At 40.3% G+C, this 22,617-nt stretch overlaps 1 protein-coding gene across 1 annotated transcript in view; it reads left to right on the top strand.

Annotated features, from left to right (window-relative positions):
* LOC134956796 (uncharacterized) overlaps window positions 1-15,357 on the top strand; it is a 34,751-nt gene extending 19,394 nt beyond the window's left edge. Inside the window, exons 10-15 of the mRNA XM_063938743.1 lie at window positions 1,602-1,646; window positions 3,997-4,032; window positions 9,067-9,135; window positions 10,431-10,496; window positions 11,167-11,219; window positions 15,182-15,357. Of these exons, the coding sequence (XP_063794813.1) occupies window positions 1,602-1,646; window positions 3,997-4,032; window positions 9,067-9,135; window positions 10,431-10,496; window positions 11,167-11,219; window position 15,182 (270 nt within the window). The 3' untranslated portion in view covers window positions 15,183-15,357. The remainder of the gene's footprint in view (window positions 1-1,601; window positions 1,647-3,996; window positions 4,033-9,066; window positions 9,136-10,430; window positions 10,497-11,166; window positions 11,220-15,181) is intronic.
* The last annotated feature ends 7,260 nt before the right edge of the window (window positions 15,358-22,617 follow it).

Here is a 22,617-nt window from a genome sequence, read left to right on the forward strand (position 1 = left end):
GCATCCCCTTTTTATACATTATGGTAGACAGAATAGAGAGACCGACAGACAGATAGATAGATAGATAGATAGATAGATACCATCTCTCCCAGTGGCTCAGGCTCCTCAGTAAATGCAGTCAGGCAGATCCTGGGCAGGGGAGAAGGAGGAGGGGGACGCCAGATCCGCAGCAGCGCAGTGTAATTGGTGGTGGTGCCACTGCAGCTGTCCCTCTCCTTTCGCATTGGCTGGCCGCTGCCACTGTGAATGCTGGAATGAGGGAAGCATATCCCAGCATTCACAGCAGCGCCAGCCTGCCAATGCCGAAGGAGAGAGACAGCTGCAGTGGCGCCACTGCCAATTACATAGTGCTCCTTCGGCTCCAGTCCCCCTCCCTCCTCCTCCCTTACCTCCGGAGCTGCTCTTCTCCTCTTCTCCTCCAGCACGTCACACACAGCACAGGTGGCTTCTAATGAGTCAATTTGAGTAATTAAAAGCCACTGACATAGAATGCTGGCCATTGCTCCCTCAGGGTGACTGCGCTGTGTACCAGGCACACCTGGCACACACGTAGTAACGGCACTGTACTGTATGCTAGGATTGTGGTGCCACAGTGCACAACCACTCTACCAGGCAGTCACTGATATGGAGGAGCAGCATCTGGCATATTCAGCATTGAGGATTACCACCCCAACCTCTGCCTGCCCGTCCATTGCTCCACACGAGGTAAAGCACTCTGAGGAGTTGCTAATGCCTTTATTTTTTTTATCGTAAAAAATACATTTAGGAAAATATTTGAAAAGTAAGGTTAGGTTTTAGACTGCAATAAGATGAGATTTGACACAAGTCTCCAATCTATGTACCAAAATGTATTAGCTGATATAAGAATTAAAGTCATGTATTTTTTTTACAGTAGTTATATTATTTAAGTAATGCAGCATAAGTTCACCTGTAAATAAGTGTTCACTTGTACAAACATCCCCTCTAACTCTTTTGTCATCTCACTCTCTTGTGAGTCCTCTATAACTAGCTTTGCCAAATCACAGAATCATATTAAGGGGGAAATTCATTTACTCACTATCATTGATTGTTTTGATGGGTGCTATCCATTTAGCCCCAATAAGCCTGTGCAAGGTGCAGCTTATCATGGTTTTCGTTTCACCTGCCTCAGAAGTGAAAACTGGGCTGTGGCTGGTGAACTCACATAGGTTTCACTGAACCTGTGTGTTTTTGTGAGAAAATGTATTTATTTTTGAGTAACCAAATCGTATTTCCCGGGAAAAAAAAATTGGCAAAACGTTTAGAATTTAGAATTTTTTGCCTCTAATTGAATTCCCCCCTAAATGTTAACATTAAAAACACTTGTATAATATTAATAGTATAAGCATGCATATGACAGCAGTCAATCACTTCTCATTGTAACCCTCAACCCAACTAATTCATCTAAAAAGAATAGCAGCAGTTTATTTCTGTATGATTAGCAGTACTACAGTATGCATTATGCTTTATATTGTTACCTGAGAATAATATTACTTGCATCTCATGGAATTATGTAACATTGATGTATTAACATCCTTTTTAAGTCTTTGATTTTTATAAAAAAATATATTTTGTTGAAACAGTTTAAGAAATCCAGCTCTAAAATTGAAATCCTCGGAACCGTCTTGGTAAGAATTTTATTACATTTATTTATCACAGATTTATACAGTATTTTCTTTAATTCTCAGACTTTACAGATTGTATGATTAGCAGCTACTCTATATTATATCAGTAAACACAGTAGGTGCAATACATTTTTTTAAACTACAAAGCTTGAACGGACAAAGGATATGAGGTAAATTCAATAAAGTGCAAGGTGGCAAGTTGCCATTGTAATACTAGCAATGGCATCTTATCATGCCCACCTGACTGACCGATCTCCCACTGGACTGATGTCTTTATATGCAACCTTATGTGGCTGTATAGCATATAGCAATTTGACTCCTATGTGTTAACAAAACCAGCTGCGAAAATGATTTTTTTTATATAGATAGATAGATAGATAGATAGATAGATAGATAGATAGATTAGTGCCTTGTGTAAAGAGGTACTTAGGAGGGCACCAGGACAGTTGTTGTTTGCTTGGGGAGTGCTGCCACAAACATGTGATTATATAACACAAACAATGCCTTTATCTTGCACCAATGACTTCAAGCTGCACCTCCAGTACATTCCCTTGTTAGCAAGGACCAAAATAGTAGATAAAGAGAGTAGTGACAGCTGGCGCTAGTGTAAGATAGGGTAACCAAAATCCCATGACAGGATGATCCTATTAGATCATAAAATAATAATTATAACAATAAGAATGGATATACCCTTTTAAAAATATTCTTCACCCAACAGTAATACAATTAGATCTTAAGGAATTATTTATTTATTTACATAAAAGTGTAAAAGATGAAAGATAAAATATCACAATAAAATAGGCTGCAAGTATTCCACAATTAACAGATAAATGGGGGTTATAACCACACCTCTTACTCTCAGGGTTATGAGCTTAATAGGTGGATAACATTCTACTGTTCTGGGAACTATGTGCAGGGACACTACAAATTTCATCCAGACGGACTTCTTCAGGGGTGAATAAAACTGGCGATAATTGGATTATAGATTTGTATAAATACTGAAGATTAAAAGAATACAGCAGGCAAATCTGGCTGCATATATAGATAAAAATATTGTTGTACATAAATGATAGGAGTGCTTGGTAAAAGCTAGAGGCATAAGGGGTCATTCCGACCCGATTGCATGCTGCATTTTTTTTGCAGCCGTGCGATCAGGTCTGAACAGTGCATGTGTGTGGGATGCTATGCGCAAGCGCAATGCTGTCCGGTGACAGGGGTCGCTGGACAGTGACAGTTTCTACGGTGAAAGCGATAACAGGGGCAATCGCAAGAAGATTGAAAGGCAGAAGGGGTTCCTGGGCAGCAAATAACCATTTCCTGGGAGTGTCATAAAAAAGGCAGGCGTGTCCACCCATTCCAGAGGAGGGTTCCTGACGTCACCAGCAGCCCAAATCGTCTCAGCAGCTGAGTAAGTCCTGTGCTTTGCAGAAACAAAGCTCTCTGCACAGCTGTTCGCACTCATTCTGAGTTGATTGCTCGCTACGGATTTTCGCAGCGCATCGATCATGGCAAAATTCTAAGCAATGAATTTCATGATAATACTTGACCTTATTGTGAACAGATAAAATGTATCATAAGTGTATTTTTTAAACTTTTCTTTTACTATTTATTCTAATATATATCATACATGTAAGTTGGATATATTTAATGCTGAATAAATCCAGGAGTCAGTTTAGCTGATATGTACCACATTTTTCAAAGTGCAATATATGATGGTGATATTGCTTTTATTTTCATTTATTGAAGGGACACACAGATTACTTTAAGGTCTGTTAGTGACAAAGGAAGAGGCACTTTTTGAAAAGAATAACATTTTTAAATGTATATAACTAAGAAAATATTGAAAACATGAACTTGTCTATGAGACTGAGTAACTCTGATCTAATGAGTTATTATCTAGACGTAGGACATTCTAGATGGTCTAAAACTGATACATGCCTCCTACAACAACTAGAAATTACAAATCAAAATTGATAATTAAAATGAATGGTTTACCCAATGTCACAAACACTGTGATATTAATATACAAACATTGTACACAACAGTGTTACATTACCTTTTTTGGCAATTCACATCCTGGGAACTGATGATGGATTACAAATGGAATCCATTTCTTTTTAAATGACAACAATAAAGTAACCTCTGAAGTTAGTGGGGCAAAGCTCTATGCTAACAGCACTCTATTGCGCTATTTCTCACCAAGAATTACACTACGCCCATTGGTATAATAACGTTTTAGTGAATCTGCTGTAACAATGCTTCTGCATACACCACGTTTAATCTTTATAATCTGTTAACAACATAAATGCATGCAACATGTTAAAGACTTCCATTAATGTTTTCTATTTTTAAGACCACTGCTGGCTGTGCGACTGAGTCTTTCAACACGGTAAGCTATTCTGATAAATCTTAGTTTTGATATGTAAAATTACTATGCCCCTAGAACAAGCTGTCACCAAGTTACACATGCCTTGATACAACCACATTCCTATCTCCAGCCTGAACTGAGTCTTCTTGTGTGTGTTATGCTGAAATACAGATGTTGAGCTAATTTTTTTTGTACACATACTGTATGAACAATTAATTCCACTCATCTTTCTTATTGAATGAGTTAATTACTGTACATGAGACTCACCTCCATTAAGGATGCAGATAAAAACAAAAAAAACAAACTCAAATGTATATTCAACAAATACAGGTTGAGTATCCCTTATCCAAAATGCTTGGGACCAGAGGTATTTTGGATATCAGATTTTCCGTATTTTGGAATAATTGCATATTATAATGAGATATGAAGTTGATGGGACCTAAATCTAAGCACAGAATGCATTTATGTTTCATATACATCTTATACACACAGCCTGAAGGTCATTTTAGCCAATATTTTTTACAACTTTGTACAGTAAACAAAGTGTGTCTACATTCACACAATTAATTTATGTTTCATATACACCATATACACACAGCCTGAAGGTCATTTAATACAATATTTTTAATAACTTTGTGTATTAAACAAAGTTTGTGAACATTGGGGTATATTTACTAACATTCGTAATTTCCGAAAATAGGTCAAAGTTCAATCACGAATGACATCGAGAGTGTAAAACTGCAACTTTTTGAATTTATTACGATGGATTTACTAAGCTGTCGTATTCGTGTTTTTCTTTTCTTCCGATGTCGATGTCATTCGTTTTTTTTTTCCTAATTTTACGGCAGTGATTAGCAAAACACTGCCGTTTTTTTTTACAATCAATCTCGGCCGGATCTGTGTGATCCGTGCTGGGGTTCTTTTTATTTTTTATTTTTAATTAAACAATGTAAAATCCCCCCAAAAAATGCGTGGGGTCCCCCCTCCTAAGCATAACCAGCCTCGGGCTCTTTGAGCCGATCCTGGTTGCAGAAATATGGGAAAAAAATGACAGGGGTTCCCCCATATTTAAGCAACCAGCATCGGGCTCTGCGCCTGGTCCTGGTCCCAAAAATACGGGGGACAAAAAGAGTAGGGGTCCCCCGTATTTTTAAAACCAGCACCGGGCTCCACTAGCTGGACAGATAATGCCACAGCCGGGGGTCACTTTTATATAGTGCCCTGCGGCCGTGGCATCAAAAATCCAACTAGTCACCCCTGGCCGGGGTACCATGGGGGAGTGGGGACCCCTTCAATCAAGGGGTCCCCCCCCCCAGCCACCCAAGGGCCAGGGGTGAAGCCCGAGGCTGTCCCCCCCCATCCAATGGGCTGCGGATGGGGGGGCTGATAGCCTTTGTTGTAAAATAAAAGATATTGTTTTTAGTAGCAGTACTACAAGTCCCAGCAAGCCTCCCCCGCATGCTGGTACTTGGAGAACCACAAGTACCAGCATGCGGCGGAAAAACGGGCCCGCTGGTACCTGTAGTACTACCACTAAAAAAATACCCAAAAAAACACAAGACACACACACCGTGAAAGTATAATTTTATTACATACATACACACATACATACATACTTACCTTATGTTCCCACGCAGGTCGGTCCTCTTCTCCAGTAGAATCCAAGGGGTACCTGTTGAATAAATTCTACTCACGAGATCCAGGGGTCCAGGCTCCTCGGCAAATCCAGGGATAATCCACGTACTTGAATAAAACAAAAAAACGGTTGCCCGACCACGAACTGAAAGGTGACCCATGTTTGCACATGGGTCACCTTCCCACGAATGCCAGAAACCCACTTTGCCTTCTGGCTAAGTGGGTTTCTTCAGCCAATCAGGGAGTGCCACGTTGTAGCACTCTCCTGATCAGCTGTGTGCTGCTGTCCTCACTGACAGGCAGCACGCGGCAGTGTTACAATGTTGCGCCTATGCGCTACATTGTAACCAATGCTGGGAACTTTCTGCTCAGCGGTGACGTCACTTTAGGTCAACCGCAGGGCAGAAAGTTCCCACCATTGGTTACAATGTAGCGCATAGGCGCTACATTGTAACACTGCCGTGTGCTGCCTGTCAGTGAGGACAAGAGCACACAGCCGATCAGGAGGGTGCTACAACGTGGCACTCCCTGATTGGCTGAAGAAACCCACTTAGCCAGAAGGCAAAGTGGGTTTCTGGCATTCGTGGGAAGGTGACCCATGTGCAAACATGGGTCACCTTTCAGTTCGTGGTCGGGCAACCGTTTTTTTGTTTTATTCAAGTACGTGGATTATCCCTGGATTTGCCGAGGAGCCTGGACCCCTGGATCTCGTGAGTAGAATTTATTCAACAGGTACCCCTTGGATTCTACTGGAGAAGAGGACCGACCTGCGTGGGAACATAAGGTAAGTATGTATGTATGTGTGTATGTATGTAATAAAATTATACTTTCACGGTGTGTGTGTCTTGTGTTTTTTTGGGTATTTTTTTAGTGGTAGTACTACAGGTACCAGCGGGCCCGTTTTTCCGCCGCATGCTGGTACTTGTGGTTCTCCAAGTACCAGCATGCGGGGGAGGCTTGCTGGGACTTGTAGTACTGCTACTAAAAACAATATCTTTTATTTTACAACAAAGGCTATCAGCCCTCCCATCCGCAGCCCATTGGATGGGGGGGGACAGCCTCGGGCTTCACCCCTGGCCCTTGGGTGGCTGGGGGGGGGGGACCCCTTGATTGAAGGGGTTCCCACTCCCCCAGGGTACCCCGGCCAGGGGTGACTAGTTGGATTTTTGATGCCACGGCCGCAGGGCGCTGTATAAAAGTGACCCCCGGCTGTGGCATTATCTGTCCAGCTAGTGGAGCCCGGTGCTGGTTTTAAAAATACGGGGGACCCCTACTCTTTTTTCCCCCCGTATTTTTGGGACCAGGACCAGGCGCAGAGCCCGATGCTGGTTGCTTAAATATGGGGGAACCCCTGTCATTTTTTTCACCATATTTCTGCAACCAGGATCGGCTCAAAGAGCCCGAGGCTGGTTATGCTTAGGAGGGGGGACCCCACGCAATTTTTTTTGAAAAAATAAGCACTTTCCCACCCCTTCCCACTGATATACATGCACGGATCTCATGGATCCGTGCATGCCTATCCAATCACGAATAAAAAAAAAAGGTCTGTTTTTTTTTAGCACTTTTTTACGAGTTGTAATTTTTCACGGCAGTGTTTGTTCTTTTTTGGCTTTGCACTTCTTAGTAAATGACCGAGATTCATACTTAAACAGCCGCGTTTTGACCGATGGTGTATTCATTCGTAATTTTTTACCTGAACTTGCAAAAAATTACGAATGCCCTCATCACTGCCGTGATTAGTGTTTAGTAAATTACCGAGATTAACCGAGATGACACTTTGAAGAAAAAACGGCATCTCGGTCAAAATCGGGAGCTTAGTAAATATACCCCATTGAGTCATCAAAAAACAAAGGTTGCACTCAAAAAAGTCCGTATTTTTGGAATATTCCGTATTTTGGAATATTTGGATATGGGATACTCAACCTGTACTTGCAAATTAAATCCCTGAAAAACTAGCTGCTCTTCTAGGCATCTCCTGAGAGCGGAGTCTAGGTGAACACATTGCAGTGCACTGGATGGGCCATCTACATGCTCCAATGCAGAAACAGGACATTCCATGTTCCATATCAAGTGCTCTTTGGAATCGATTTCCTCCACCTGGATACTACATTTTATGTGGCCTTACAACTACAATTAATAACACTGATGGAAATATAAGGACACTTTAAAGCTAAATAGTTAATTTTTGATAGCATTAAGTGTTGTAAGTTAAAATATAAAATTATACTTAACGGAACTTCTTCAATCCCTTGATTTGGTGTATACAAATGCATGAATATAAAGTAGAGATGAGCAGGCTAGATTCTCAGAGATTCGAGACCATCCAAACTTACCCAATCTGAGTGGATCAAGGCCGGGACTCAAAATTCCCTGCCTGACTTGGTTCTGAAAACAATGCAAAATGTCATCCTGTCTGTATCAGATCTTATGGTTTTTGGACTTGGGTGTCAATTTCAAAGGCCGAACAAACTCATTAATCTGATCAATGATTGGCTGAGAGTGCAATTGTCATGGCTCTCAACCAAGGGATCCCTTCATTCTCATCTACCCTGAGGCTGCTGTTTTGCTCCAACCACACACAAGCAGGCAGGCACTGAGAGAGGACAACAATAAAAGTAGCGCTCTAGACAGAATATTAAATAGTTATAAACAAGTGCATATTATTTGGATGTAGATAATATTATGTTTAATATAAAAAAAATAAGAATAGCATAAACTAAAAAATACAAATACAACAAAAGTTAATATATCAATAATATGAGCAGACATCTCACCCATAAGGCTGTCCATATACAGATATAGCTGAAGCAATTGCTGACTGTGAATCGTTGCAGCCTGGCACACGATGCAGCATGCCGCATTGCAGTTAGATGAGCATGGCCACATCTGTATATAGAAAATTAGTTTACAGTCCTGTATGTGCCTGTACCTGTGTATACTTCCGGGGCCGAATATAGATATAGAATCCTCAGGTGAATGTGGTGTCATCTGATGGTGAGATCCAAGCAAGGATGTCCAATTCATATAATCCCCAGCAAGCTGTTACTTCCTCTAACAAATCTGAAAGCTGGTTCAGACTCTTTAGGTAACTTGCACAATCCAGTGGGTGGGTATAGGTAGGTACATCAACGCGTTTCACTACTCAGTACTTGCTGCTTTTTCAATATCTTGAAAAAGCTGCCAGTTCATGCATTGAATGCTATCACAATATTGTTTTTCGCAAATGACCCTGATGTACAATATATATCTTCTGAGACCATTTTTAAGCAGGAATAAAGTATAGAAATATTAGTTTTCATGCATTAATGAAAGACCTAAGACATATGTGGAGCATATTTAACATTTCGGAGATTCTATATGTGCTGTGCCTGCAATATGATTTACTGCACTGTATAACTGAAACAATATAATATTTTCCAGGCTGGTCTGTCTGGTCAAGCTATAGGCTTACTTAATGGTGTTGTGGAAAAAACTTTGGATCCTTTGTTGGTGAGTGCTGTGGAATACTGAATGGGTGTGCTGTATAAATATAAGTAAAGTACATAATCTTTTGGTGATACAGTATAACTCTATAAAGTTTGAATTACATAATATTTGAAATTCAAACTGTTGGAATGGTCTTAACACTTAATTTTTGAGTTACATTCTCAGAACTGTACTCAGTATTGTAATTTCTTTTAATACCACATTTTTAAAATACAGGATTCTCTAATTTTAGAGACTAATGTTATCAAAATTAAAAAATAGATCTTAAAAGTGGTCACTGACAACTACACATCCATTTTTATTCCATTTCAACATTTGTGAATATGGTGTTAGTTATTTTTGTGTTATGTCTTATTAAATATGGAGTTCCTAAGCCTGCAGCAGTCTAATGCATTTATTATGGTTACATTTACAAATTGAAAACAATATTTGTAAGTGGGGCCAATTACAGTTACACTTACAAATCAGTTAGTGATGTACACCAGGCATAGGCAACCTGTTGTACTCCAGTTACACATCCCAGCATGCCCTAACATCAACATAGTAGCAGGGAATGCTGTGATGTGTAGTTCCACAGCAGCTGGCGCACACAGGTTGCCTACCCCTGAGTTTTATCATTGTGAATACCACATTAACAATGTAAATGCTATCTCTGGATATTAGTATTTAGTAACAAGGCAATTTAATAAACATATTATTTTATGTACTGTAGGAAGGGTTTTATTTTTTCTATTTGAAGCAATAGTCCTCTTTAGTATATATTGTAATATAATTTATGCCATAGATAATAATATCTCATAATGATTAAAAATGAACATTCATTTACATTGGGATTAATATGTTACAGATTGTGCCAGAGATTATATAATTTCAAAACACCTCATGCACAGTATATAATAAAAATACTAAGCTCCAAAACACTGAAATGCAGAAATTAAAAATAGATATCAGATGTGGTTGGATATCTGTAACACTTCTTCCAAAATGATTTCACTTTCACACTCCCATTACCAGAATATGTATAGATCCATAAACTACATAAAATGTAACTTTCATTAAGTGCTGCTGTAAATGGTAAACTACCACCCCTCCCCCCAACAAAAAGTTACCAGAAAATCATAATACTAAAACTAACCTTGGATTGTGCAAAAGGACAGAGATTTGTTTTCATAACACATATATTGGAGAAATGACAGATTACCATTTTGGAAGCATGGTGTGGATCATTTAGTTAATACGGTAAATTTATTTTGCACAGTGTATTTTTCAGCAAAACTTATAGGATCATTTTATTTCAGAATACTGTGATAGACACCGTGGGAACTCTTTTAGGAGGCATTTTAAACCCCATTCTTTGTAACAAGGTAAGAGTGAAATACTATATAAAATAGAAATGTATTTGATAGTGATGTTAAACATGTAAGAGTAGCAGTGGACAATATAAAGACAGAAATACCTGACTTTAGAAAAATAAAATGTGTTACTAATGTAAAGTGGGTTTGGTTATGTCCCAAATAGTAGTGAGAATGTTAATTAATGAAAATCATATCAGGAAAAAAAGTGACATCTGATCCCCATATGTAAGACTAGATCTGTCCTAACAACGTGTATCCTTAGTTGCCATCTGAGACCACTATTCCCATATGGTGCTGGCTGCACATGAATCTGATCATATAGGAATAATCTGATAGCTGTAACTCCATAGCTGGCTTCTGGTTATACATGTCTTATCACCTGCATGCATTAGTGCCCAATGGTCGCATACAATATGATTTTAGGGGACTATAGCATATGTTGCCTACCTCTCAGACTTGGATTTGGTATACAGTAGATAAAGGCACTATTATACCCACTTTCTTATTGTCCTTGAATTTTAGTTACAGATTTAAAAAAAAAATCCAAGAAAATATGTTTTAGACTCTCATGGATGTACACTCTCTATAAAACCTGATGAAATGGAAAAACACTTTGTGATACCATTGTATATATATTTTTTACATTGCTTAGAATATTTTTCTGTTTATTCCATGTAAGGATGGAGGTCTTCTAGGTCTTGGAATTTCACTTGGAAATCCAGTCGGCAAATGGTAAGTGAGTCACAGATATAAATATAATGGGATGGGTGTATGAATATGTTCCTTTACTGCTGGAGTGCTGAGTTGATCAAGCTTTGGTCATATCTATATGTCTACTTTATTTATTCACTGCAATTTACCCAAAACATGTCACCAGGTCAACTTTGCATTACATTGTTGTCTTGACATTAGTGGCCCCCAATCATAAAGGTTAGCTTACAGTTATGGGGGCAGTATATGTGGTCATGCATGTACCAGCTTAGAGACAGATTTACCAAAACATTGATTGTATCATCATTCTGATATGGTGAATACGTATGATTATGTATTACATAGGATTCCCCATACAAAACTATTATCAGCAGGAACAATGCTGTCTCTGGCAGTAACTCTTTTTGTATTATTGTATAATTGAAGTCATATTGCCTAGTGATTTGCCTTTAATGCACTGAACAGGGCTCAATTTATTTCGCTGACAAACCTGCAGTCCTGCACATGCACTTTACACAAGCAAGCACACCTCTAACTGCATAGCTCTTACTAGAGGCACCCTTACCCTTGTGTAATATACTTAGGAAGCAAACAATAGAAATACACAATATCTTAAAATCAATTCTATAGAGTTCCTAATAAATAATTAAAAAATTACAAACTAACCAACAAATATTTACCCTTTTATTATGATATATTTCTGTTCCAGGTGCACAGTTTGTGCATTTTACATATATCAAGACATTTGTGTTCATCCATATATTATGTCAGTATGGTGAGCAGCATCACTGTGATGTTTTTTAACATCTATGCAAAACCAAATCATTAGTCACAGAATAGAAGACAAACCTACTCTCATCATTGTGGGGACACTCTTTTAGAAAAATAATAATACTTATATTATATTATAATTAATTATTAAAATTTCTAAAAATACTGTAGGTTAAACAAAAGGACATACATTTACATCAAAATAGACAAACGTGCTCTATAAAATGAGTCCAATGGTAGTAAGCAAAATATTTGTTCATATCAGTAGTAACAGGGCCAAAACTAGGATTTATATCACCTGGGGTAAGGCAGAATTTTGTCTCCCCCCATCCTTAATTGTAGGTGTAAATTAAAAAGACCTCATAATGATGCATGTATTGGAAAACAGTATATAATAATAATCAAAGAAATGTATATTGTATAAATAATGTATAATATACATCATATTTTTTAATTAAATAGATAAGATGAAACGAAAAAAAAAAAATGACTTCATGTATGCAGTGTGAGTTCAGATTATCACCAATGCAATTAATTTCATTTATTTTAGCACATTTATAAGTGGTATTGTATAAACAAGCATTCACATTATACACCCATATGCAGTCTCATGTGATATGATTGCTCCAGAGAGCTTCCAGTGATTGCAGTGAGTAAACACACTTGTGCTTCTTTTTTAATATATGCATTTAAAACTGTCCGGGTGTTGGAGCACACACCATCTACTTGGTTGATGAAACAGTGTCCTAATGGAGGCCTCTGATGCTGCAGTCCAAGAAGGTGGACATCTTTGAGGAAGTGCGCCTCAATCTATTTCAAGCACTACCCACTAGGGATCCTTTACTGCCTGTAGAGCTCTTGCCAGTAGGGTGGGCTGCACTGTGTCACTTGCTGCCCTGAGAGATGAGATCCTGGCTATTACTGGGGAGCATGTCCCTCATCAAAGTAGGCATGTCTAATGTTTTTTTCCACCACAACTGGTGCCATAATTATTAAGGGAACTGCACTTGATGCAGCTGTAGATGGCCTGGGAGATATTTAGTAAAAGCCCCACGAAATCAGGATCACTATAGTCTGAGGTGAGCACTTGATGACGGGGAGACAGGCCCAAAGGCAAAACTCAGACATCAGGCTTCGTAACAACCATAGCCCTCATCACCCCCTTAATCCTGCGGCTGGGGTACTTGCCCCTCTAACACTATCCCTCCCCCCACACACACTCCCAGGTTCTGCACTGGTAGTAGATAGGTGATGAGTTCATCTGTAACTTTTTGCAGAAAAATTTGTGATAATTCCCCTAATTTGTTATGGACAGCAGTCAGATTTAGTGTATTAGATCTCTGAGAGACTAGGACAGAATTTATGCAGTGTGTGCCATTTATAGAATGTGATGCTGTAGCATACTTGTCTACATTAAAAATCTCACCCCTAGGAGTAGCCCGGAGATGAGACACATCTAGCCACTGCAGGGGGCAAAGCCAGACTGCACATTCGTAGGCCGCTCCCACTAAATGCTGCAGTTTGTGGGTAGGGGGTGGATCTTTTATCCTCATCCCATTCATTCAGCTGCAGGATTCTCCTGTCTATCTTCTTATCCTGCCCACTTCAATAGGAAGCAGGTGTGTGCTGGAGATGCTGCTACTCCTCTGTAGGTGCGGGGGACTGTCTAAATATTTTTTGAGTCTCCTGCAACTTGTGGGAGAGTAGGCTAGTATGTCCTGCAGTATTGTATTTCCAATGCAAGTAATGCATATGGTGCAAAACATATCTACAGTAAGTGACAAAGTCATGCCAAAAATGCAGATATATAAATTGCTTCAAAGACATGTAATGACATTGAGGTGTCTGCATTCTCAAGACAAATCATTCATGTAAGTCATCATGAACTAAATATATATAATATAATTCTTAAACATTGTATTCAAATTGTTGTAATACATGTTACACATATGGCACAAGCTGGTAATTGCACGGTTGGTTTGTTGTTCACCTGTAGTATAATATCACACAAATGATCACAAATGATCCAGACACAAATTGCCCCATAAAAGTGAACTGACAATGAGATATATGTAATCCAAGGATCAATCAAACACATGCAGTTATCCTCAGTGTAAATCCTATAGATATCAGTCATACAGAAAAAGTACATGGATATAGGTATTGCCTGGATACACTATACATATATACTGTAAATAGAACTCTGCTGGTTATCTACAGTATGCAGAGCTGTTTAGCATATGTGGCACTTGTGGTTATATATATATCCATACTTACTGGCATTTAATTTCTTCTCTCCTGGAGAAGCCCAGAGAGGAGATGCTGCAGGGAACTTCGGGAGCCTTCAGAAAAATTCCATGATTCACAAGTCTGTAGGGAGAGGGTGGGGCTAAAATGACACGATTTGCTTCACTTTAGCCATGCCCCTCCCTGTAGACCAATGTCACCTATCTTTATAAGGCAGTCTTGTTTGTTTGTTTGTTTGTTAGTAAACCAAAAAAAGTTACAATTGGGCAAAATCATGTTGCACTGCAGGTGTTGCAGATGTAACATGTGCAGAGAGGTTTAGATTTGGGTGGGGTGTGTTCAAATTGAAATCTAAATTGCAGTGTAGAAATTAAGCAACCAGTATATGATATGCATAGCAACAATATAACACACCCAAATCTAAATCTCTCTGCACATATTACATCTGCCTCACCTTCATTGCAACATGGTTTTGTCCAATTGTTAACTTTTTTGCTTTGCTAACAAACCTAAGTAATCCCCTATATGTAGGGTGACCATAATATCCCTTTAATCTGGGACACACATGATTTACACAGGTTTTGTGGCTGGCTAAAACCAAGTGAAATTCAGGCTAGAGTTTAGCTAGCCACAGAACCTGTGTAAATAATAGGTGTCCCAGATTAAAGGGATATTATGGCCACCCTACTTTATGTGGTAACTTACTGATGCATTCAAGGTTCTGCAACAGGCATTCCCAACCTCAGTCCTCAAGGCACATTAACAGTCCAGGTTTTAGTGATATCCATGCTTGAGCACAGATGACTCAAATAGTAACTCAGTTATTTTAATATAACTATATGTGCTGAAGCCTGGATATCACTAAAATCTGCATTGTTGGTGTCCCTAAAGGACCGAGGTTAGGAAAGCCTATTCTACAGTATGTTCTTAAATGTATTTATATATTGTTACCTATTATTTTGCAGAGTCACAGGATTCCAATTGAAGCAAATCTGCTTCCAAAGGAGAAAACTGTTTCCGAATATTTGCAAACCAATATTTATGATTTCCTGGGAATATCATTCTCATTGGATCGCCCATGTTTTGGAGAAGTCTTGATTGTTGCTTTATTTCCTGAATGATTTTTTTAATCAATAAAATTTCTGTCAAATTAATCAAATGTGTATTGTCATTAATTAAGTCAAAGATCCAAAGGAGTGAGTAAGAAAACCTTACTGTATGTTGAGAAAACTCAATTGGGTCTAGTGAGCGGCAGTAAGTAAAGTTACCTTAAATATATTTGTTATTGACCAGTTGTGATATAAAGGTGTGCTAATGTAATTGGTGCAAACAACATTTTTCTTGATTTTATTTTATCAAGAAATGACTGTAGCACTGTATACAAAGTATCCCTGAGTTACACTACCTGACAAAAAATACAATCAAGTGTCTCATAATAGTCACTGTCATCACCGTATTATTGCAAAGTGTTTACTTACTGACAAGCAGTGGCGGCTGGGCCAGGTGGCAGGGTGACATGTACCTGGGGCCACAGCAATATTTAACACTTTTAGGCCTGCATTAAACTGACCCATTAGTCCGGAGGTGGGGAACGTTTGGCCTTCCAGCTGTTGTTGAACTACAAACACCTGCTACAATTTTGCTATTTGGCCATGCTAAAACTATTGGAGGGCATGCTGGTATGTGTAGTTCAATATCAGCTGGAGGGCCAAAGGTTCCCTTTCCCTGCTAGTCAGTGCCTGTTGCATAGGCCACTAAGAGGTCTATTTACTAAGCCTTGGATGGAGATAAATCCGACGAAGATAAATTCCCAGCCAATCGGCTCCTAACTGCCATGTCGCAGGCTGGGTTTGAGAAATGCCAGTTAGGAGCCTATTGGCTGGGGTTTTATCTCTGTGGGTTTTATCTCCATCCAAGGCTTAGTAAATAAGAGAGAGTGAAATAGATTCCAAACAGATCCTGCAGCTGGTAACTTTATGCCAATCTGCAGCACTGCCAAACAGATCAAAGCAGAATCAGAAGTAGTGCAGTGCTGCTGTACTCAGCACAGCTTGCTTGCATAAGTGTGCCTCCACCTCCCAGCATGTGCAGGTTAGCAGGCTTTGCTTGTTCTAGCTCCTCCTGCTCCATCACTTTGTGGCCTGCAGGGCCAGACCCATGTATATGGATATGCTGGGAAGTAGAGCACCAAGTAGAAGACGACACTCATCTAAGCAGCTGACACCCAGAGGCAGAAGGGAGGACTGCAGGGCCATTGCTCTATGCTGGCTCTCAGCAGATTATAGCAGCAAACATCTGAGAACACAGGCATACTACAGGCAGCCTGGTGAGTGTATAATGGAGGATGAAGAGGGGGAGAGATGAATAGGCATACCATATTAACACATTTCTATAAAGTAAAGGTTTGTGGGACATTTCTACTGTGGTTGAATAGAGCATGATGGTCCTGGGGATGGGAATGAGGTGACTAGGGTTGGCATGATGTGCCAGCCCTCCTGTATTGACAAGAAAGGTAGTAATGAAAGTCATGTGCAAGAAATCACCTGCAAAGAATGTCCCAATATGTTGCAATAAGAAATGATATTTAATTGGCCAAGATTGCTGTTATTGTTAAATATGCCCCATAGGGATCTATTCAATTGGTGCCGGTTTTTCCAACAGTTGGAAAAACCGGCACTTTTCAACAGAAATAGGTCAAATTTGCATTCGACTTATTCAATGACAGTGCTGTTTTTCAGACAGTCAGAAAAACCGGCACTTGTCGTAAAACATGTGGATTGGCTGTGCCCCCCCAGCAAGTGTCACCCCTAGGCATGTGCCTCACATGCGTACTGTGTAATACACTGTAGTACTCAAAATGACAAACCAGTCCATAGCCTGAGGATTATACAGGTTTTTAATAGGTTTATGGCATTTCTTCCAAAATTGCAAAATAACAACAGTACATTTAAAAGGCTCATTCATATAATATAGTATGCAATAGTCATATACAGAAAATATAGGTTACTGTCATAATACACTGTTCTCCTGTCATACACCATGTAGGCTTTTTTCTAAATATCTAGGAGTGCAACTAGAACTTTGTGGGACCCAAAGCCAAATCTTGACAGCCCCCCTGCCGTTGTCACTAAAGTGCCCCTTAGGGAAGCAGGAGAGAGAGAGCATGAGGGGAGTGATAGACAAGAAGGGTGTCAGGGGAAGAGAGATAGAGGAGCAAGAAGAGAGTGTTTGAGAGGAGAGAGGAGAGGACAGGGAGAGAGAGAGAGAGAGAGAGAGAGAGAGAGAGAGAGAGAGTGAGAGAGAGAGAGAGAAAGGGGGGTTCATGGAAAAAGAGAGAGAAAGAGACAGAGAGAAGAAAGAAAAAGAATGCCAGAAAGAGAAAAGGGATGAGAAGGAATAGAGAGATGGCATCAGTAAGATAGAGAGAGGCAGGGGAGGAGCAAGAGAGGGAGGGAATTAAGAAGGACTGAGAGAGATTAAGTGTCAGGGAGTGAGAGATAAAGAGAGTGGAGCAAGAGAGAGTAAGAGGGATTGTCACGGAGAGAGAGAGTGCATCAGGGAGATAAAGTGTCAGAGATAGAGAGAGAGTGAGTCAGGGAGAGAGAGGCAGTGTAAGGGGGAGAAAGAGGGAGAGAGAGAGAGACAGTGTCAGAGATAGATTTTGTAGGGAGAGAGAGACACTGTCAGGGAGAGAGAGATATGGGGGGAAATTCTGAGTTGATCGCAGCAGGACATTTTTTAACAGTTGGACAAAACCATGTGCACTGCAAGGGAGGCATATATAACATGTGCAGAGAGAGTTAGATTTGGGTGGGTTATTTTGTTTCTGTGCAGGGTAAATACTGGCTGCTTTATTTTTACACTTCAATTTAGATTGCAGATTGAACACACCACACCCAAATCTAACTCTCTCTGCACATGTTACATCTGCCACCCATGCAGTGCACATGGTTTTGCCCAACTGCTAAAAAAATTCCTGCTGAGATCAACTTGGAATTACCCCCATGGTGTCAGGGAGAGAGAGATACAGGGTCAGGGAGAGAGATATAGAGAGAGTCAGTGTCAGGGAGAAAGAGAGAGTGTGTCAGGGAAAGAGTGTGTCAGAGAGAGAGAGACAGGGTCAGTGAGAGAGAGTGAGAGAGATAGTGACAGAATCATGGAGAGAGAGATTCTGACAGAGAGAGGGAGATAGAGACAGTGTCAGTGAGAGAGAGTGAAAGTGAGAGAGATTGTGTCAGGGGGAGAAAAACAGTGGTGGTCATTCCGAGTTGATCGCTAGCTGCCGTTGTTCACAGCGCAGTGATCAGGCTATAAATTTGCATTTCTGCGCATGCACATGCACCACAATGTGCACACGCGTCATGCGGGTATAAAGGCCTTTGCGGTTTTGCACATGTTCTAGCAAATCTTTCAGTCGCACGGCACAATGCAAGAAGATTGACAGGAAGGGGGTGTTTCTGGGTGGCAACTGACCATTTTCAGGGAGTGTTTGGAAAAACGCAGGCGTGCCGGGGAAAATGCAGGCATGGCTGGGCGAATGCTGGGCGGGTGTGTGACGCCAAAAGCCAGCCCTCCAACGTTAGAATCAACGCACACAAAGAGTTAGTCCAGAGCTGGTCTTGTTCTGCACAAAATGTTTTTGCAGGTGCCCTGCTGCACAGGCATTTGCACTTCTGCAATGTGAAAATACACTCCCCGGTGAGCGGCGACAATGCATTTGCACGGCTGCTAAAATCTGCTAGAGAGCAATCAACTCGGAATGATCCCCAGTGTCAGGGAAAGAGAGACAGTGTAAGGGAGAGCAAAAAGAGACAGTGTCAGGAAGAGAGAGTGTGTGTCAGGGAGAGAGAGACAGTGTCAGGGAGAGAGGGGGAGAGAGACACAGTGTCAGTGACAGTGGTTTATATATACATAAAGAACTAGTATTTTATTGGCTGGTTCCTGACATCCATGTTAGCAGTATTGCCCATTGTGCATGGAGGTGATCCTCGCTCTAAACTTATGTTGTAGTGAGATCTTAATTATCATAAGGACTATGGCTAATGATGTTAAAAGGGGTCCTTGTAGCTACAGATCCATAGCAGTTGGCATGGATATGTTGGGATAGTGATTTATTTGTCAAGCACTAAGGGTGATATAAATTTGTGGAGGTAGTAGTCAAATATATAAGTATCTAGAATTATTTTTTATTATTATTTAGTATTTACTCTCAATAATTAAAGCTCAGTACTCCTGCATATATTTATAATTGAAAATGTTTCTTTACAAAACACTTTTTTTCTAAGTACTCTCACTGGTAAAATTGTCATTGTACCCACCATAGGCAATCTCTGGAGGGGGTGCAGGTCTGTTTTCCCAGAAACCACTCTCCTCTTGGCAAGTGACTCAAATTATGAGAACAATAGTAATGGGTAATGGTATATAATATGATTCCTAGAGCTGCTGCCACATCATGCAGTTTAAGGGACTGAGAAATACTGCTGCACATGCCCAGTAGTAGTAGTAGCTTCTTCTAGCAAGTTTGCTATATATGTGGATTTGAGTCCTCAGTCAGTGCACTGGACGAGAGACTAGCTACCAAATAGATGAGACAGGAGTCTTACCATGACATGGGCTAATGTGTGCTTAGAAAGTGCAGTACTTGTTCTATTTTGTTTGTGAATTTATTTATTATGGTAGGTGTAAACCTTTTCCCGACCACTTATTTATATTATTTAAAAATGTTTGATACAGCCTATACTATAGACTATATATAGTATTTAATATTAATACTGCATTCCATACAGTATCCAGTGTATAAAAATACCAATGTTTACATTAATGTCCAGGGTTGTTACTAGACTTTTCTACCTCCACCACAGACTCTTGCACTTGCTCCAATGTTCCACAGAGTGGGAAATTGTGGATTGCATTTGGAAACCCCCTCTAGAAATCCTGCATTTGACACTGCCTATGGTTAGGCCACACTATCAAATGCCCAATCCCATTTCAGCTTGGAAGTGTTACAGCATTAGGTCCTTTTTAGTTCTGGGACTGTAGGCCATTTGGGGAATACCAATTTCTGTAGGTTTGACAACTGCCAGAACCAGATACAGTTTATCTAATCTTATATGTTGCTGTAATTATCAAAGGCCTTCTCATTGGCCATCCAATTTCCGTATGAATAGACAACCCATAGTAGAAGCCATTATTAGGCAACATATATGCTACTTTTTTACTTAGTTTCCATCTGAGATATACTACCAATATTTTTTGGCAACACATTCTGATGTGTTATACTGTACTGTTGACATAATGCATGGTTTTTGAGAGACTTTCAGTCCAGAAGTGATTATTTCACGAACATGGACAGCTTTAAACCAATCACTTACTGTGATAACTAATGGCCACTACAGGAGTGAGCCCCAGCTCTGTGTATAGTGCCACCTTCATTGTTCAGTTTTATATATATATATATATATATATATATATGGAAAGAGAGGGGAAGAGGACAAGCGCCTGATGGTGCAGTAATTTTCACACTTGGTTTAGTGACGCGAAAACACTCATAAAGGTAATCTGCGTACCAGATGAGGGATTTTGTATCATGCACATCAAACACTATTGCTCTGGTCTTCAGTCTGTTGCTCACAACAAAGGAGGGCTATAAACAAAAAACATAAAAAACACCTCTCATGGTGCAGTATTGTTGTATCGATTTGAAGGATATTCAGCACCTCTGTGGGTATTATGCGTACCAAAAGGTTGGAATAGATCACAAGGAGTCTTAATCCTCCAATTTGTAATTGACACAGCAGCGGACTCTAAACCCTGTGATCCAGGCTCTCTCTTTGGGCAGTGCAGCAGGGGTGCAAGCACACCTCGGGAGGAGATGAGAAGGCAGCGGCAGCACCCTCCACATATGGTACTCTCCGCGATGTAACGGTCGGGTTGGCCCTGTGATTTGGTAGTATTCATGCACTGCACTAACTCTATTATTGGTTGCACTTGTTTGGTGCCCACTGGGTCTTCCTCCGATTTATACACCTATTTAGGCTTACCACACTATCCCTTTTAACTGGGACACTCATGACTTGCACAGGTAGTGTAACAGGAGTCTTGCTAGTATGTGCTCTGCTACTAAAATTCCACCAACGACCGACTCCAGGCTTGTGCAGAAACAACAAATACCTTTTATTCAGGTAGCTAAAAAACAAAGATATACATAAAACAAAGATCACTGTCTTTAGAATAATCTACCAGGGAGGTTAGGCCCCTGCCTCACTCCCTCTTACTTAATAAGGAACCCTTCAGGTCCGGCATCCTGACACTAGTGGCCCAGCCCCCTGGATCAACTGTCCCTAGCAGGCCTATCACCTGGACACTAACTGCCTTCAGGAGCCCTGACTCATTGGGGAGACTCTGCTTTAAACTCAGCACCCAGGTGCTGGCTGATGAAGCAGCTTCTTGGGCTAAGAAGCCTAAAAGACCTGGTCTGGGCCAAAAGGATGGGAACCTGGTCCATCCACACTTCCCTCCTACCCCCAGGACCATGTGTAGCTTACAGGTGGCAAATTACCTCTCCTGCCATAGTATATATACTGTATAACTGAACAATGAAAGCGGCACTAGAAGGCTTCAAACATACGTGATTGTAGTGATTTAAGACATCTACATTTCAGGGTCACATCCCCATTGTCAGGATGATACAAGTGTAATAAAATCAGTGAATAAATACATTAATGCCAGAGGTACTCCCTGCCGCCTCACGCTGCGCTGCCTGGCTTTCAGTTACATCTCCACCGGTCCTCCTGGAAGTGACAGAACTCTGGTCCATCCAGCATGTGCATTTAATCTATCTTCTAAACTGCTTACAACAGTGGAAAGTAAGGTGTTAAGTAGGGGACAGTCATTCATTCCCACCAGTGACCTTGACCTACTACAGTGGAAAATAGACACCTTTAAACTTACATGGAAATTGAAATAACATTTTAATAAGCAAGAATCGATGAGAGAATGTGGGGAGGCACCACCTTTACCAGCACAGGTTAGAAAACTAACCAAACCTACCTTTGAACCTATTTCAACCAACCCATCCATTAAGACTTTTCAAAGGATGGTGTAAATAGCTGCAGATGAACCCTGCCCCAGATATTATTCGGACCTGCCTAGTGCAGAAAGGGCAGCATTGAAAAATCTAGGAACAAGGGAGACATAATTATTAGAAGTGCAGATAAGGATGGGGCGATAGTTACTATGGATACTGACAAATATAAAGCTGAATGTGTATGATTATTGTCTGCTGAAAATACTTATGTCTGTCTCACAACAGGTCCAACAACTCAATTTAAGTTGGAGTTAAATGTACTACTGGGATATGCAGTGGCTGATAATATTATCCTGCATACTGTCAGTAAAGCTC

Source organism: Pseudophryne corroboree, chromosome 9 (genome assembly GCF_028390025.1).
Source record: "Pseudophryne corroboree isolate aPseCor3 chromosome 9, aPseCor3.hap2, whole genome shotgun sequence".
NCBI lineage: Eukaryota > Metazoa > Chordata > Amphibia > Anura > Myobatrachidae > Pseudophryne > Pseudophryne corroboree.